At 25.5% G+C, this 21,180-nt stretch overlaps 1 protein-coding gene across 1 annotated transcript; it reads left to right on the top strand.

Moving 5' to 3' along the window:
* Positions 1–11,217: 11,217 nt before the first annotated feature.
* Positions 11,218–20,010, top strand: LOC145974866 (aminopeptidase N-like). Its single transcript, XM_083104935.1, has 11 exons — positions 11,218–11,723; positions 11,836–12,315; positions 12,453–12,639; positions 12,990–13,140; positions 14,530–14,611; positions 16,376–16,740; positions 17,355–17,632; positions 18,866–19,062; positions 19,239–19,574; positions 19,664–19,733; positions 19,879–20,010. Exons 1-11 carry the CDS (start codon positions 11,224–11,226, stop codon positions 20,008–20,010), a joined length of 2,778 nt encoding a protein of 925 aa, XP_082961061.1. The 5' UTR covers positions 11,218–11,223.
* The last annotated feature ends 1,170 nt before the right edge of the window (positions 20,011–21,180 follow it).

Genomic DNA, 21,180 nt, shown 5'->3' with positions numbered 1-21,180 from the left:
TAAAACAAAAACAACAAATTTTATTAAAACAATATTGTCGTGCTCGATTTCGGTGATGTCTTGTTGCGTGGAATGTACGATCTATATATACTGTATAAAATCTCAATTAATATCGTAAGGGAATCTTTCGGAACTCCGTACATAAACGAAGATGAAGAAATCGAGTAAGTAGAAGAATATATGAAATATGAAAAACAAATTGTACATTTGTGCATTCTACGCTTACAATTATCTAAAATTAATAATTATCTGAAATATGTCATTAAAATACGGCAGGTGGTTAATCGCAACAGGTATCCCAGCGAAAAAACAGCAAATATTTCCATATTGGGACAAGCCAGAATTAAGAAGTACTTTTGTTATTTCCATACTGCATCATAGAAAGCTTGTCAATACAAAGCTTTGTCAAATATGCCGACAGAAACTACCATATTTATATCCGATATTATGATGTGGACATGTTTTCACAAGACTCCTTTGATCTCCATAGATAGTGTAGCATTTCTAGTATCGGGTGTTCATCAGATCATCCTCTCGGATGAAACAATTCGTTCATCCATATGGTTCAGACCACAATCGGAACCGCATCTAGAATTTGCGAAAACTGTTATTTCTTCCGCTAGTGTATACATTCGTAATTGGAATATTTTGAGGACAGGACTTGCGCGGACCTCTGTTTCATTTGAGAGCAAAGTGGATCATGTCGTAATCAAGGATTTACAAAATGATATGAAACAGACTTTGGGTTTTATTTTTTATCGGTAATATACAGGGTGTTTCATTTTAATCCGACCAGTCGAATATCTCGAAAACTAAGCCCGGGAGAGAAAAATATTTCAGACAAAAGTTGTTTGGTTTCGAGGGGGCCATAAGATGGTGACAATGATTTGACCTTGAACAGTCATTTGAAGGTCACATAAAGATCACCTTAAATTTCTTAAATGGAATATCCTATATATTTTTGCACATTCTTGTAGCTGACATCGAGAGCTTTCCAAAACACTATAATTAAGTACCTTTTCGTTGAGTACTTTTTGAGTTATGAGGCTTGAAATAATTTCTTAATTCTACATAAACCGTAAAATATCTAGTAAAATATTCATTTTTCGATTATCTTACCTTAATACTTTTACGTACAAAATAATGAGAGGAATCAATTGGTGTAAAGAAAACACATAGTTGTTTTGAAGAAAAAATATGTAATTTGCAATTAACAATTCCATATTTTTTCTTAAAAACAACTATGTGTTTTTTTTACACCAATTGATTCCTCTCATTATTTTGTACATAAAAGTATTAAGGTAAGATAATCGAAAAGTGAATATTTTACAAGATATTTTACGGTTTATGTAAAATTAAGAAATTATTTCAACCCTCATAACTCAAAAAGTACTTAACGAAAAGGTACTTAATTATAGTGTTTTGGAAAGCTCTCGAGATAAGCTACAAGAGTGTGCAAAAATATATAGGGTGTTCCATTTAAAAAAATTGAAGTGACCTTCACGTGACCTTCAAATGACTCTTCAAGGTCAAACCAATGATACCATCTTATGGCCCCCTCGAAACCAAACAACTTTTGTCTGAAATATTTTTCTCTCCCGGGCTTGGTTTTCGAGATATTCGACTGGTCGGATTAAAATGAAACACCCTGTATATAGTTAAATATAGGTATATTTTAAAAATTATTTTAATTACATATTATATTGTAATCCATTTACATAAGAAATTATATTAATATCCAAAATTTTTCATACACATTAGTATGTATAATTATTTTTAGAGAAGCAGATATTACTTATAATGAAGAATTAGATCCTGTCGCATACAAGACGATAATTGCGCGCTTAATTACACGTGGGATGGTACAAAAATATATTAGAAATCTGTTCAGACCAACTTACTTATGGCCTCATACATGTTTAAACGAAGGATTTAATATATTTTATCAAGCATACATTATCGGCAAGGTTATTTTATTACTAACGCTATTTGAATACGCAGTCAAATGATTAATAGTTTAGCAATATAAATAATTGTTAAATATTTGTGCAAATATTCTGTTTTATTTCTTAAATGTAAGAAATTATAAGATTCCAAGTCTCTAAAGTTTCTAGAAATCCGGTGAAAGAAATTTAATAAGAACTAAATATGTATATGTTTTTGTATGAAAATTATCGCAGAAAAATTTACACACACAAACACACATACAAACTTTATTCTTAACAATAGCATATAATAAGCTAATTTTGATATGTACCAAAAACTTTTTCTTTTTGATTATTTATGATAAGTTATGATTATATCGAATTGATTTTAGGCTCTGCCAAATTCCCGGATGATGGATTTGTTTGTAGTTCAAGTTCAACATGAATTACTCTATCTAAATACTTATGTTGTTATAAAATCTACTATAGAATATAATATAAGCTATCTTGAAAATTATATATCTTCTCTTTTTCATATTAAAGGTATGCGTATAACACTGCATAATTAAGCAATTAAATAATTATAAATTTCTGAATGTTAATTTCATAGAAAATGAGAAAAGTCATTTATAAACAAAAGACCCTGTACGATTCTTATGGAAATTGAATTTTGAAGTTTGGTGAAATTTGCAGACACTCTGGAAATAAATAGTTTGTGGCAAATCAAAAGTCACATTAACCGCGATATCGTTTGATAGAGCCATTTCGTCGCTACAAGCGTTCAAATGTCGAAATAAATAATGTATTATTGAGTAGAATCCCACACAGTTGATCACTTTTATTAATACATAGATATTATATTTACGTGGAAAATATGTACGTAAATGTATATATAGGGTGTCCATAAACTTCCCATATTCTATATTTCTGAAACGGTTCAAAAATTACGAAAAATCATGAAACAGGTGTTTAATTATTTTGAGAGGCTAGTCTTTTAAAGCAATTAGAGAAGCTGTATTTCTCTCCCATCCGAAGAGGAATATTTAGGGAAAACCTATATAATAACTATACTTTTAATTAATTATATTTTATCATATATCAAATATCATGTTATGGTGATGACAGCGGCGATGATGCTACACACACATTTTTTCCATGTAAATATATTAGTAAAATGTATTAATAAAAATGATCAACTGTTTATGACATTCTAATATATTATTTACTTTATTTAATATATTATTTACTGTTCTTTAATAATATTGAAATAATGCCTTATTTCGATATTTCAATAAATTGACTTGTAGCGACGAAATCACTTCATCAACCTTATCACATTTATTTTGACATTTTTTTAAATTTTTATTGTGTTTTCACGTAAAGGTAATTATGCATAAAAATGGCCCAGCTTCGCACAAATGTGTTATTGACGTATGTTGTGAAGATGTTATCCCTGATTAACATTCTGAAGGTTTTAGCCGGTCAAAGTAATGAGACATTAGTGCGAAGGTGGCCTCTTTTTATGCATAATTACCTACGTAAACTATATATTTCCAAAATTCAGCAAATTCAATCAAAATTCAAATTTCTTCGAATTTCAATTTCTATAAAAGAACCGTGCAAGGCCCTTCATTTGTAAAATTTAATATATTTTTTCATAATATTTGCAATAACGTAATAATATCTAACTTTAAAATTAAATTTTTATATAATTTTTGGATAATTCTATAATGTGTAATTTTTTTTAAATTATAACTATACATGTTTATCTAAGATTTCAAAAAATCATAATAAAATATAAAATTAACTGATTCCTTATAATTGTCTAATTTATTATTTTTAACAAATTCTTAATCATTCACTATTTATCTATTATTACAAATATTTTCGTTGAATTGTATTTATCAATCTTTTATAGCTGCTTACTTAGATTTAATTACACAAACTTTGGGTGTGATATATTTAATTTTATTAATTACATATATATTCACAAACCTTTATTGCGCATTGCAGTAAAGACATTTTAAATATACTAAATTCTTTTTCTTTCAAACATTATAGGATCCATTATATGGCCCATGTTAATACGAACATTACCACTTCATGCATTTTCAAAGGGATTCATGAAATATTTGGATAATCAGTAAGTATAATGGGTAAATATTTCAATGAAGGGAGCTCGCCTCGATTACCTTGACTTTGACATATGTTGTCAAGGTCACTGCCCTGAGTAACATCCAAAAGGTTTTAGCCGTCGCTCGCTGTTCGTTAAAAAATTATTAGTAAAAGAATTTCACAATTTTAATGCTTTTTATCTCTGAAAATATTGATTTGAGAAAAAAAATTTTTAAGCAAAAAATAAAGCCGCTGAAAAACTCTACAAAAAAGGTTATATGCAAAAAAAGTCATATTTTTTTCATAAACCTACTATTTTAGCTGTTATATGAAAAAATAATAATTTTAAATACACTTAATATAAATTAAATTTATATAGAATTTTTAATACAATTGAATACAATTAAAAAATATCACAAATGTATGTGTACACACACATACACACACACGCGCGGACGCGCGGGGTGCAAGGGGGGGCCTTCGGCCCTCCTCCCTCAACCGCTCCGTTGGTAGGCAAGGTGGACTTCGCTTTACAACTTACAGCATACATTCATTGTGATTCAACTTTTCACAATGCGTCCTCTACCGGTGGGGTAGTTGCGGGAAGGGGGGCCAAGGTCATCCCTTGCGCCACTCCACGCGCGCGCGCGCGCTTGTGTGTGTGTATACAATTATATTAAACTTTATAAATTTCTATCTCTGTAAGAGTTACATTATAGATTAAAATACGAAAATAAATTATGTGTAAATTATGATCTTTTTTCTTATTATTTATTTATCAATTTTAATATAATGTTAAAATTATTATAATGTTAAATCTTATAGACTTATTAAGCCCGAAGCAACAACTACCGATCATTTATGGGACGCTATGAGATCTAAGATGATTGAATTGAATTTTAAGTATGATTTTAATATAAAAAATACGATAAATTCGTGGATTATGCAGACGTATCCTTCCGTGTTGGACGTGACGCGAAATTACTCTACTTATCATGTATCCGTATCGATACAATTTTACAACAAATTAGATGAGAAACAATATTTTATACCTGATACTTATGCTACGGAGTCGAATCCCAATTTTACCATAACTTGCACGAATAGTTTGTTAACACCATGGCATTCAAAAATTGAATTTTTCTTTTCTGACAATAATCAATGGATTATTTTCAATTTACAACAAGCTGGTAAATACTGAATAATAAATCTACATCTATATTGCCTATTTATTATATAATAAATTTACAATTATATTGTATATAATTTCAAGTATATATATTTCAATATGAAAATACATATATTTGTATAGTTATTATTTTGTAGTCGAAGCCAATTTTATGTTTGCACTAAATTGCATATCCAAATTGTCAGAATTGTTCAATTATTATACATACATACATACATACATACATACGTATGTATTTGTATGTATACGTATGTATACGTATGTATGTATTGCGAGTTGCAGACTGGAACTGTTGGTATGTTCAGTATTAAGAATAATTCTCATAATAACTTTATTTGATTACATTACACTACAAAAATGTTTAGCAAAGTCAAAACAGATGACTACAATAATTGCTCATAATGACGACCACCAATTTCGATGCAAGCATTGCACCTGCGAAGCATGGTACACTCTTTCCAAAATGTTAGACGTCATTTGTATTTCTCGTTGTCATTATGAGCAATTATTGTAGCCATCTGTTTTGACATTGCTAACCATTTTTGTAAGTGTAATGTAAATAAATAAAGATATTATGAGAATTATTACTAATACTAATATTCCTAATACCAACAGTTCCAGTCTGTATCTCGCAAACGGTGTGTTTCCAGACATAAGTCCGTTATTAAAAGTTAGTCTTTGAACCCTTTACATACCCTAGAAGTTTGTAACAGGTATTCATATACTTATATTTACATATATATATATATATATATATATATATATATATATATATCATATATATCATATATGATATCTATTTTAATTAAAAATAATCATAAGATGTATTAAAACTCATATATATAATATAAGATATAACAAAAAATATTGCAAAAATATTGAAATTTTAACAATATATTTGAAATTTTCATTTCTTGCTGTAATATGTAGAATTGCTGATACAGCCTTCATGTTACATAATAAGAACGGAAGATGCAAACATCTCTAATTATAATAATATATTTAATTTCGTAATATTTTTAACATCACGAAATATGTTTATAATTAATATATATCATTTTAAAGTATTTAATAATCAACAAAAGTAATTTATTTTATAACAGGATACTATCGCGTCAGTTATGATATTGCGAATTGGCAAAAAATTGCACAATACTTAAATTCTCAAAAATATAGTAATATACATGTTCTCAATCGAGCGCAAATCATCAATGATGCGTTTCATTTTGCGATAGAGAAGAAACTTCAATTCTCCGTATTTTGGGAAATCACTTCTTATTTGGTACAGGAAAGAGATTATATAGCATGGTATCCTATGCTCAAAGCATTTGAATTTTTGTCGAACATCTTTTCATTCTTAAATTTTTATCCTGAATTTAAGGTATATATATAGATATAATTATATTTTTTTATAAAAAAATTATCCATTACATCAATTATCTATTTTATAATACAACGATTTCATATCATAATAATGAATTCTTTTAAAAATAGATATATATAGTGAGTTAAACAGAAAAAGTTAATTATACATTATTATTTAATTTTTTTTTTACCAAAATTCAGAAATTTAAATTCAAAAGGCGCTTATGTTACATATTTGTTATATATTTTATATATTTAATACAATCACATAAATTTTAAATATTTCATCAAGTTATTTTTCTATAATAATAATACATTAGTATTTACATGATAATTGTTGATCAATTGTGTAATTAATATTTAATAATTTTTAGGAAATTATAGAACACAATATATAACACAATTATCTTTCTTATATTAATTTTCTTTCGTAGTATTCGAATGTTTACGATGTTAGAAATATACAAACATTTCGCAGAGAAATTGACTTATATAATTTTAAGATAATTTTTTTACATTATACAATACATAATAATTTAATATATAATAATCCACTTGTAAATGCTTGTTTTATAAAAGAAATTGATATTTAAAGTTTAAAACACTTAAAATCTATATTTGATACAGCACAGATTTAAATTAAGAAAATAATAATTAAAAAAGTAAAAATCATATAATCAAAATAGATACATCAATCGATACATCAATATGCACAGACTAAAATATATATACAAAGTGTCTCGTAAAGCTTGATCGCGCGTGCCTCGACTCTTGTTTTTTCATTGCTATGCGACATTCGCCGCTGGCACACCTATCGCGCATATCATACGATATAGTCTCGCGAAACGCGCGCTTATTCACATTTTTAATTAATATTTCAATAATTATTACGAAAATTGTAGAATGGTAAAGAATCTTTCTGTTTAGTTAATTGCGTTCTACCCACTCACGAACGTTAGCACAATTTTATGAAACACTTTATATATCGATAGGTGTGTTAAAAATTCATTAATTGATATAAAATCCATACCTATTTAGATGATAAAATATATACACAATTATTCACACAAATAGGAAATTGATAAATCTACTTATTATGATATTGATGCTACGAAGTCACATAAATATTAAAGAAATATGAAAGAAAATTATTTAGTAAAAACGTTTATTTGCGCGTACATTATATCTGTTCTTGTAAATAATGAATAAACTAAATATAATGATAGTTATTAAATTTTAGGGAGTGCTAAAGTTTGATTTTAAGCAGAAACTTAGATTTAGTAACTGGAATCTGTTTAACAAAAGTCACATCGACGAACATACTAAATGTTTAAAACAAGAACTCGCAAAGTGGGAATGTATTATAAATGAAAATCGTTGCGAAGTAAAATCTAGGACTCATTTGAAATGGCACCTAGAAAATCCTGAAAAAAACAAGTAATTCTTTTCATAATATTAAAAATATTCGATCTTATTATAAGGATATTTTTTATATTCTACATATGTTTGAGAAATTAGTTATCACTTATATCAAAAAAAAATTATTTATAAAATACTAAAGAAACTATTAACACAATTTCGATTAGAAGATTTTTATTTCTCTTCTGGACTGTCTTCTGTAGACTTTTGCCTGGATGGAAGAGGTGGACATATTGCAATGGTTTGAAAACGGCAGATCGTGATACATGGAATAAAGTTTTTAATGATTACATGAAAGGAAATGATAAAATATTAGAATGTTTGGCTTATAGTAAAAATTCTGAAATTATAATGAATTATTTAGAAACAGAAATATCAGATATTATATTTAAATCTTGGTATAATGTATCTGATATTCAATTTGAATGGATAAAGCGAGCTTATGCCTTAACTGCTAATATTTTCCTTTCTGTTCTTGAGAGGAATACTAAGTACATGCTTACAAGTTTATTAAGTAATTACGAAACAATAATACACAGGTGACGATATTATTTAATAAAGATATGCTACACATAGATGTGAAGATTTATTGTACGAATTAGTTATAATATTGTTTTATTTTTGATAGGTGAGTCAATGAGATTGTGACATTAATTGTTATAATTAACAATGCGTATTCTAAGGAACAGTTGGATGAGGTAAATTTTAAATGAATCAGATTTCTATATTTTATATAACATTTTTCTATAGTTCTGTTCATAATGATACTCTGTATGTGTGACAGTACAATTATTAAATACGAAATTATTTATTGATAATAATTATTAAAGTAATCCATTTTAGATAAAGGAATTTGTAAAAAAAAGGGCTCAAAAGTTCAATCATTTCAATTACCGATATTGAACAGAAGATGGGAACACGCTGGTCGGAAGTAGAAAAACAGACAAAATATTTTCGATCCTTATTCAACAATTGAATAATTAGATTTCTAAGACATTAACTATTTAAAAATTAAAATTATAGAATAAATGATTGTGATAATATTTATAAATGTATATACTTAATTATTCACTAATGTCATATAAAAATTAATAATTGTTTAATTGTATTTTATCAATATAATATTAATTGTACAATATAATATTAAAAATATTGTACTGCATAATATAGTATTAAAATATTATATTGTATAATATTGTATAAAATTATTATATTACATTACAATATAATTCATATTATGAATATTATGTATTAATATTTTTAATATTATGTTATATTACATATTATATTTTCTGTATTATTCTGTAAATTTAATACACAGATGTTGATATATATTTACATGTGATTTATATATTTACATGTGTTTATTTTACACAGATACATACATATACAGGGTGTTTCCAGTATCTCGCAACAAAGTAAAATAAATATCGCTAAACTGAACTAAAAAATCCCATATCATTTTGAAAACCACCACGTAATATTTCGAGACATTAATTAAAAAAGATCGGCCAATACATGCAAGTATAAGCGCGATTATAATTCTTCAATTAATTCTCTCTCGCGAATATTTTCTTAGAAAAATTGTCTTTATAAATAAAAGCTTCATACGAAAATGGAATAAAAAACATAAACAAGTTTATACTTATTGACTTCTGTCAATATGTAAGATATCCTATGCTATGTATAATCAAGACGTTATTTATATAACACTACGTACATTCTATATACTGTCAGGTATGCCGACAGAGCCATCAGTTCATGATAGTCTTTTGAAGCGATAAGTTCGCGATTGAATGCTTTTGGTGGTAAATCTGATATTAAACCTAGCTATTTCAACTAGTAGGGTAAGGCATTAAATGTATAATAAAATATTTATTTTTCTTTCTTTAAATGTGCATACAAAATTGTGTGGAATAACAGGTAACGCTTTTATTTTATAAAAGACTTTCTATTTTATAAAAGATTTTCTTTAATTTTCAAATCGACTAACTCATTTTATTGTAAATATTAATTTTATCTTTTTCATACATTACAGTTAATAGAAATGAAGACATTTACGATTGAAAAGCTGTAATAACATGTTTCGACCATTTTGACATATAGAAAGTGTAAAATTTATAAGCTAAATTTCATTTTGACATTATAAAATTATTGTGTAATTAATTTTATATTATTGCTAGAAAATTATCTAAGCTATATAAAATAATATCTCATTATCTAAGCTATAAAATTATCTATCTTAAAAACGTATAATATTACCTGTGTTATGTTTTTAAAATATTTTTTATAATGGATATCTAGAGCCAGTAGGATATGTTAATTTGAATGTGTAACGAACGAATAAACAACAAATAATAAAAAATTAACATTTTATTCAAAAAGATGTGTTATAAAAATATTAACATAATTGTTTTTAGAATTTTGTTGGAATGTTTCATACGATTCGCTACATTATGAAAATTTCAAATATTTGATGATATTTGATTTCCGTTCAGTGTTTGTATGTTTTTAATACGTTTCTTACTTAAAGAACAGATTGATCTTGAAAATAACATGTTAGTAAACATATAGTCCATATCATGTATAAAATCGCGTTGTTCAGAATATACCTTCATTTCTCATACATTTTAATGCTTATATTATATATATATATATATATATATATATATATATATATAATATAAGTTTTTGTTTAATTATTTAATTATATTATATTTTAAATATATATATATATATATATATATATATATATAATATAAGTTTTTGTTTAATTTTATATTTCGAGTCTTATATTTATTAATTTTTATATATATATATATATATATATATATATATATATATATGTACATTGAAATATGTAATTGTACTAGGACAAATATGAGATAAATAAGAGTTATGTTTATTGTGCTTGTCCTACTGGAATTATCTAAATACATCCTTCATGTCTCCTAATATTCAAATTCGAAAAACATATTTTATATGTCGTTTTAATAATTTTTATATTTATCTTTTCTAATCATTCCTTTATTTATTAAACTGTATTATTTTAATTTCTTTTTAAATTAATCGTATTTTCTTATAAAGTGTTTTGTAAATTTTCTTGTACCTTTTTTCACACAGAAATTGATTTTATTGCATACTCTTTGCAAATACTTTTTTTCTTAATGAAGAAACGTTCTTTTTATAGATATCCGAGTGAAATTCAACATGACATTCTTAAAACTATTATTAAGTAATAGTATAATATACCTTGCCATAGTGACAATAGCGAGTCCTATGGATGGTGAAGAATCAAAAATCAAAGGAATCGATGAAGAATCGAAAATCGTGCGCAGTATATTAAATAACAAATCAAGCAATATATCAGATAATATACTTCCGATACATTATAACATACAGTTAACGTTACACAATAATTATCTCCATAGCGAATGCACAATCACTTTAAATATTTCTTATGCAAGACAATACATAAGTTTTTATGCACCGGATTCAGCGAGGATAATAGTATCGACATTAACGAATATTAATGACACGGTTTATGAAGCAATCTCAAGAAATTTTATTAAAAACAATATTGTCGTGCTCGATTTCGGTGATGTCTCGTTGCGTGGAATATACGATCTGTATATAGAGTATGAAATCTCAATTAATATCGTAAGGGAATCTTTCGGAATTCCGTACATAAACAAAGATGAAGAAATAGAGTAAGTAAAAGAATATATGAAATATCAAAAACAAATTATACATTTGTGCATTCTACGCTTACAATTATCTAAAATTAATAATTACCTAAAATATGTCATTAAAATACGGCAGGTGGTTAATCGCAACAGGTTTCCCAGCGAAAAAACAGCAAATACTTCCATATTGGGACAAGCCAGAATTAAGAAGTACTTTTGTTATTTCCATACAGCATCATACAAAATACAAAGCTTTGTCAAATATGCCGATACGAGATAATATATTTATTCCCGATATTATGATGTGGACACGTTTTCACGAGACTCCTTTGATCTCCATAGATAGTGTAGCATTTCTGATATCCGATTTTCATCCGATCATCCTCTCGGATGATGAAACATTTCGTTCATCCATATGGTTCAGACCACAATCGGAACCGCATTTAAAATTTGCGAAAACTGTTATTTCTTCCATTAGTGTATACATACGTAATTGGAATATTTGGAGGAGAGGAGTTACGCGGACCTCTGTTTCATTTGAGAGCAAAGTGGATCATGTCGTAATCCCGGATTTACAAAATGATATGGAACAGACTTTGGGTTTCATTTTTTATCGGTAATATATAAAGTTAAAAATATAGGTATATTTTAAAAATTATTTTAATTACATATTATATTGTAATTCAGTTACATAAGAAATTATATTAATATCCAAAATTTTTCATACACATTAGTATTTATAATTATTTTTAGAGAAGCAGATATCACTTATAAAGAAGAATTAGATCATGTTGCATATAAAACGATAATTGCGCGCTTAATTGCACGTGGGATGGTACAAAAATATATTAGAAATCTGTTCAGACCAACTTACTTCTGGCCTCATACACGTTTAAACGAAGGATTTAATATATTTTATCAAGCATACATTAATGGCCAGGTTATTTTATTACTAACGCTATTTGAATACGCAGTCAAATGATTAATAGTTTAGCAATATAAATAATTGTTAAATATTTGTGCAAATATTCTGTTTTATTTCTTAAATATAAGAAATTATAAGAATCCAAGTCTCTAAAATTTCTAGAAATCCGGTGAAAGAAATTTAATAAGAACTAAATATGTATATGTTTTTGTATGAAAATTATCGCAGAAAAATTTACACACACAAACACACATACAAACTTTATTATTAACAATAGCATATAATAAGCTAATTTTGATATGTACCAAAAACATTTTCTTTTTGATTATTTATGATAATTTATGATTATATCGAATTGATTTTAGGTTTTGTTAAATTCTCAAGAGATGGATTTGTTTGTAGTTCAAATTCAACATGAATTACTCTATCTAAATACTTATGTTGTTATAAATTCTACTATAGAATATAATAGTTATCCTGAAAATTATTTACAGTCTTCTCTCTCTCAAATCAAAGGTATGCGTAAGACACTGCATAATTAAACAATTAAATAATTATAAATTTCTGAATGTTAATTTCATAGAAAATGAGAAAAGTCATTTATAAACAAAAGACCCTGTACGATTCTTATGGAAATTGAATTTTGAAGTTTTGTGAAATTTGCAGAAACTCTGGAAATAAATAGTTTGTGGCAAATTAAAAGTCACATTAACCGCGATATCGTTTGATAGAGCCATTTCGTCGCTACAAGCGTTCAAATGTCGAAATAAAACGTTATTTCATTACTACTGAGAGAAAATAAATAATGTATTATTGAGTAGAATCACACCCAGTTGATTACTTTTATTAATACATAGATATTATATTTACGTGGAAAATATGTACATAAATGTATATATAGAGTGTCCATAAACATCCCATATACTATATTTCAGAAGCGGTTCAAAAATTACGAAAAATCATGAAACAGGTGTTTAATTATTTTGAGAGGCTAGTCTTTTAAAGCAATTAGGGAAGTTGTATCCCTCTTCCATTCGAAGGGGGAGACTTAGGGGAAACTTATATAATAACTATAATTTCAACTAATTATATTTTATCTAATATCAAATGGCATGTTATGGCGACGACAGCGGCGATGCTGCTACACACACATTTTTTCCATGTAAATAAATTAGTAAAATGTATTAATATAAATGATCAACTGTGTATGACATTCTAATATATTATTTATTTTATTTAGTATATTATTTACTTTTCCTTAATAGTATTGAAATAACGCCTTATTTCGATATTTGAATACTTGTAGTGACGAAACCACTTCATCAACCTTATGACATTTATTTTGACATTTTATAAATTTTTATTGTGTTTTCACGTAAACTATTTATTTCCAAAATTAAGGAAATTCAATCAAAATTCAAATTTCTTAGAAATTCAATTTCCGTAGAAAGAACGGTGCAAGGCCCTTCATTTGTAAAATTTAATATATTTTTTCATAATATTTGCAATAACGTAATAATATCTAACTTTAAAATTAAATTTTTATATAAAAAAAATTTTTGGATAATTTTTTAATGTGTAACCTTTTTTAAATTATAACTATACATGTTTATCTAAGATTTCAAAAAATCAAAATAAAATATAAAATTAACTGATTCCTTATAATTGTCAAATTTATTATTTTTAACAAATTTTTAATCATTCACTATTTATCTATTATTACAAATTTTTTCGTTGAAATGTATTTAATAATTTTTTATAGCTACTTACTTTGATTTAATTGCACAAATTTTGTGTGTGATATATTTAGTTTTATTAGTTACAAATATATTCACAACCCTTTATTGCACATTTCAGTAAAGGGATTTTAAATATATTAAATTTTTTTTCTTTTAAACATTATAGGATCCATTATATGGCGCATGTTAGAACGAACATTACCACTTGATATATTTTCAAAGGGATTCGTGAAATATTTGTATAATCAGTAAGTATAATGTATTGTAATGTAATAATATATACATCATAGAGGAAAAGGAAAGATAAATCAAAGTATAAAATAGATTTAATAATACATTACCAGTTTTTTAATGTTTAAAAGACATAGATATTTAAAAGCATAAATTTATACTGCTATTTTATACGTATGAATTTTTGTTAAGATTGAATTTCAACTTTTTTCTTAATAAATATATAATAGATATTCATATTTTCTAAATATCAAATAATTTAAATTGAATGATTTGGAGAATGCAGTTTTACAAACATAGAATATAAACACTCTAAAATCTTTGTAATATAAAAATTAATTTATTATTCATTCAGTCACGACGAATGCTAACATAATTATTAATAAATATATATTAATATATATTAAATAAAAATATATGCATAAAATATAAATAAAATATTTTTATTAAAAATATATACTAAAAAATATATATATTACATATATGTATATATGTTTTTATTATTTCTTTATATGTTATAAAAATAATATGTATATATATTTTTTTTATTTTTATAACATATAAAATCCATGAATCTATCGTGTATATAATCAATAATTGTATATATTATATATTATGTATTATATACACGATAGATTCGTAGATTTTATATATATATATATATATATATATATATATATGTATATACAGGGTGAGCCATTTTAATTAACGCACGCAATTATTTCGGAAACAAAGCATTTTAGAGAAAAATGTTTCAGACAAAAGTTTTATGGTTTCGAGGGGGCTATAAAGATGGTATCATTGGTTTGACCTTGAAGAGTTATTTGAAGGTCACATGAAGGTCACCTTCAATTTCTCAAGTGGAACTTACTATTTGTCATTGCATATTCTTGTAGCTTATCTCGAGAGCTTTCCAAAACACTATAATTAAGTACCTTTTCGTTAAGTACTTTTTGAGTTATGAGGCTTGAAATAATTTCTTAATTTTAGATAAACCGTAAAATATCTTGTAAAATATTCATTTTTCGATTATCTTATCTTAATACTTTTATGTACAAAATAATGAAAGGAATCAATTGGTGTAAAGAAAACACATAGTTGTTTTTAAGAAAAAATATGGAATTGTTAATTGCAAATTATATATTTTTTCTTCAAAACAACTATGTGTTTTCTTTACACCAGTTGATTCCTCTCATTATTTTGTACGTAAAAGTATTAAGGTAAGATAATCGAAAAATGAATATTTTACAAGATATTTTACGGTTTATGTAAAATTAAGAAATTATTTCAAGCCTCATAACTCAAAAAGTACTTAACGAAAAGGTACTTAATTATAGTGTTTTGGAAAGCTCTCGAGATAAGCTACAAAAATATGCAATGACAAATAGTAGGTTCCATTTAAGAAATTGAAGGTGACCTTCATGTGACCTTCAAATAACTCTTCAAGGTCAAACCAATGATATCATCTTATGGCCCCCTCGAAACCATAAAACTTTTGTCTGAAACATTTTTCTCTAAAATGCTTAGTTTTTAAAAGAAAAGGGGTGTACGGGTGGTCTAGGACACCCTGTATATATATATATATATATATATATATATATATATATATATATATATATATATACAATTATATTAAACTTCATAAATTTCTATTTCTGTAGAAGTTACATTATAGATTAAAATACGAAAATAAATTATGTGTAAATTATGATCTTTTTTCTTATTATTTATTTATCATTTTCAGTGTAGTTTTAAAATTATTATGATGTTAAATCTTATAGACTTAGTATGCCTGAAGCAACAACTGCCGATCATTTATGGAACGCTATGAAATCTAAGATGATTGAATTGAATTTTAAGTGTGATTTTAATATAAAAGATATGATAAATTCGTGGATTATGCAGAGGTATCCTTCCGTGTTGGAGGTGAAGCGAAATTACTCTACTTATCATGTAACTGTATCGGTACAATTTTACAACAAATTAGATGAAAAACAATATTATATACCTCTTACTTATGCTACGGAGTCGAATCCCAATTTTGCCATAACTTGGACAAATAATTTGTTAACACCACGGCATTCAAAAATTGAATTTTACTTTTTTGAGAATAATCAATGGATTATTTTCAATTTACAACAAGCTGGTAAATACTGAATAATAAATCTACATATATATTGCCTATTATATAATAATAAATTTACAATTATATTGTATATAATTTCAAGTATATATATTTCAATATGAAAATACATATATTTGTATAATTATTATATTATAGTCGAAGCCATTTTATGTTTGCACTAAATAGCATATCCAAATTGTCAGAATTGTTCAATTATTATACATACATACATACATACATATATATATACATATATAAATATATATATATATATATATATATATATATATATAATTTATCATATATATCATATATGATATCAATTTTAATTAAAAATATTCATAAGATGTATTAAATTTCATATATATAATATAAGATATAACAAAAGATATTGCAAGAATATTGAAATTTTAACAATATATTTGAAATTTTCATCTCTTGCTGTAATATGTAGAATTGCTGATACAGCCTTCATGTTACATAATAAAAACGGAAGATGCAAACATTTCTAATTATAATAATATATTTAATTTCGTAATATTTTTAACATCACGAAATATGTTTATAATTAATATCATATTTATCATCATTTTAAAGTATTTAATAATCAACAAAAGTAATTTATTTTATAACAGGATACTATCGCGTCAATTATGATATTGCGAATTGGCGAAAAATTGCACAATACTTAAATTCTCAAAAATATAGTAATATACATGTTCTCAATCGAGCGCAAATCATCAATGATGCTTTTCATTTTGCGATAGAGAAGAAACTTGAATTCTCCGTATTTTGGGAACTCGCTTCTTATTTGGCACAGGAAGGAGATTATATAGCATGGTATCCTATGCTCAAAGCATTTGAATTTTTTTCGAACATCTTTCCATTCTTAAATTTTTATCCTGAATTTAAGGTATATATATAGATATAATTACATTTTTTTATAAAATAATTATCCATTACATCAATTATCTATTTTATAATACAACGATTTCATATCATAATAATGAATTCTTTTAAAAATAGATATATGTAGTGAGTTAAGCAAAAAAATTATTATACATTATTATTTAATTTTTTTTGTATCAAAATTCAGAAATTTAAATTCAAAAGGCGCTTATGTTACATATTTGTTATATATTTTTTCTTTATATTTACTACAATCACATAAACTTTAAATATTTCATCAAGTTATTTTTCTATAATAATAATACGTTAGTATTTACATGATAATTGTTGATCAATTGTGTAATTAATATTTAATTAGTTTTAAGAAATTATAGAACACAGTATATAACACAATTACCTTTCTTACATTAATTTTCTTTCGTAGTATTCGAATGTTTACGATGTTAAAAATATACAAACATTTTGCAGAGAAACTGATTTATTTAATATTAAGATAATCTTTTTACATTATACAACACATAATAATTTAATATACATATAATATAATCCACTTTTAAATGCTTGTTTTATAAAGGAAATTGATATTTAAAGTTTAAAATACTTAAAATCTATTTTTGATACGCCACAGATTTAAATTAAGAAAATAATAATTAAGAAAATAAAAATCATATATCAACATCGATACATCAATCGACACATCAATATGCACAAACTAAAATATATGTACAAAGTGTCTCGTAAAGCTTAATCGCGCGTGCCTCGACTCCTGTTTTCTCATTGCTACGCGACATTCGCCGCTGGCACACTTATCGCGCATATCCTACGATATAGTCTCACGAAACGCACGCTTATTCACATTTTTAATTAATATTTCAATAATTATTACAAAAATTGTAGAATGGTAAAGAATCTTTCTGTTCAGTTTATTGCGTTCTACCCACTCAAGAACGTTAGCACAATCTTATGAAACACTTTATATAACGATATGTGTGTTAACGATTCATTAATTGATATAAAATCCATACCTATTTAGATGATAAAATATATACACAATTATTCAAACACAAATAAGAAATTGGTTAATCTACTTATTATGATATTGATGCTACGAAGTCACATAAATATTAGAGAAATATGAAAGAAAATTGTTTAGTAAAAACGTTTATTTGCGCGTACATTATATCTGTTCTTGTAAATAATGAATTAACTAAATATAATGATAGTTATTAAATTTTAGGGAGTGCTAAGGTTTGATTTTATGCAGAAGTTTAGATCTAATTATTGGAATCTGTATGACGAAAGTTACATCAGCGATTATGCTAAATGCTTAAAACAACAACTCGCAAAGTGGGAGTGTATTATAAATGAAAATCCTTGCGAAGAAAAGTCTAAACGTCATTTGAAATGGCATCTAGCAAATCCTAAAGAAAACAAGTACTTCTTTTCATAATATTTTATTCTTTTTCTAGGATTATTTTTTTAATATTCTGCATATGTTTGAGAAATTAGTTATCACTTATATCAAAAAATTATTTATAAAATACTAAAGAAACTATTAACACAATTTCGATTAGAAGATTTTTATTTCTTTTCTGGACTGTCTTCTGTAGACTTTTGCCTGGTTGGAAGAGGTGGACATATTGCAATGGTTTGAAAACGGCAGATCGTGATACATGGAATAAAGTTTTTAATGATTATATAAAAGGAAATGATAAAATATTAGAATGTTTGGCTTATAGTAAAAGTTCTAAAATTATAATCCATTATTTAGAAACAAAAATATCAGATATTATATTTAAATCTTGGTATAATGTATCTGATATTCAATTTGAATCCATAAAGCGAGCTTATGCCTTAACTGCTAATATTTTCCTTTCTGTTCTTGAGAGGAATACTAAGTACATGCTTACAAGTTTATTAAGTAATTACGAAAAAATAATACACAGGTGACGATATTATTTAATAAAGATATGCTACACATAGATGTGAAGATTTATTGTACGAATTAGTTATAATATTGTTTTATTCTTGATAGGGGAGTCAATGAGATTGTGACATTAATTGTTATAATTAACAATGCGTATTCTAAGGAACAGTTGGATGAGGTAAATTTTAAATGAATCAGATTTCTATATTTTATATAATATTTTTCTATAGTTCTGTTCATAATGATACTCTGTATGTGTGACAGTACAATTATTAAATACGAAATCATTTATTGATAATAATTATTAAAATAATCCATTTTAGATAAAGGAATTTGTAAAAGAAGGACTCAAAAGTTCAATCATTTCAATTACCGATATTGAACAGAAGATAGGAACACGCTGGTCGGAAATAGAAGAGCAGACAAAATATTTTCGATCCTTATTCAAAAATTGAATAATTAGATTTCTAAGACATTAACTATTTAAAAATTAAAATTATAGAATAAATGATTGTGATAATATTTATAAATGTATATACTTAATTATTCACTAATGTCATATAAAAATTAATAATTGTTTAATTGTATTTTATCAATATAATATTAATTGTACAATATAATATTAAAAATATTGTACTGCATAATATTGTATAAAATTATTATATTACATTACAATATAATTCATATTATGAATATTATGTATATTTCTAATATTATATTATATTAAATATTATATTGTGTTACTTTTCTGTATTATTCTGTAAATTTAATACATAGATGTTGATTATATATTTACATGTGTTTATTTTACACAGATACATACATATACAGGGTGTTTCCAGTATCTCGCAACAAAGTAAAACCATAAGTAAATATCGCTAAACTGAACTAAAAAATCTCATATCATTTTGAAAACCACCACGTGATATTTCGAGACATTAATTAAAAATGATCGGCCAATACATGCAAGTATAAGCGCGATTATAATTCTTCAATTAATTTTCTCTCGCGAATAGTTTCTTAGAAAAATTGTCTTTATAAATAAAAGCTTCATATACGAAAATGGAACAAAAAACATAAACAAGTTTAAACTTATTGACTTTCTGTTCGATATGTAAGATATCCTGTGCTACGTATAATCAAGACGTTATTTATACAGGGTTTAGCAAAAGTGTGGAAACCCCTTAATATTTCGAAAAATAAGCATTTTAAAAAAAAATGTTTTATACAAAAGTTATAGGGTTTTATGTGGCGCATTACACAAGCAACATTATTATGACCTCGAATAGCGTTGTCAAGGTTATGTGAAGGTCACCTCCAACTTTTTAAGTGGGACCCTATATGCTTTTACATATTCTTGTAGCTTATCTCGAGAGCTTTCCAAAACACTATAATTAAGTTAGTTTTCATTAAGTACTTTCCGAGTTATGAGGCTTCAAATTATTTCTTTATTTTACATAAACCATAAAATATCTTGTAAAATATTCATTTTTCGATTATCTTACCTTAATACTTTTATGTTCAAAATAATAAGAGGAATCAATTAGTGTAAAGAAAACACACAGTTGGTTTTAAGAAAAAATATGTAATTGTCAATTGCAAATTACATATTTTTTCTTAAAAAC

Source organism: Camponotus vicinus, unplaced genomic scaffold (genome assembly GCF_025532165.1).
Source record: "Camponotus vicinus isolate PSW18456_S1 unplaced genomic scaffold, iyCamVici1.0 SCAF_7, whole genome shotgun sequence".
NCBI classification, from domain to species: Eukaryota; Metazoa; Arthropoda; class Insecta; order Hymenoptera; family Formicidae; genus Camponotus; species Camponotus vicinus.
Note: the sequence above shows the minus strand (reverse complement) of the source record. Positions and strands in the feature narration are given on the sequence as shown.

What these genes read in the sequence shown, in the direction of transcription:
- LOC145974866 (XM_083104935.1), top strand. Translation starts at nt 11,224, where the DNA reads ATGACATTCTTAAAACTATTATTAAGTAATAGTATAATATACCTTGCC. An exon ending in AACAAAGATGAAGAAATAGA is followed by an intron (nt 11,724 to 11,835) that starts GTAAGTAAAAGA and finishes AAAATACGGCAG; the next exon opens with GTGGTTAATCGCAACAGGTT. An exon ending in GTGAAATATTTGTATAATCA is followed by an intron (nt 14,612 to 16,375) that starts GTAAGTATAATG and finishes TAAATCTTATAG; the next exon opens with ACTTAGTATGCCTGAAGCAA.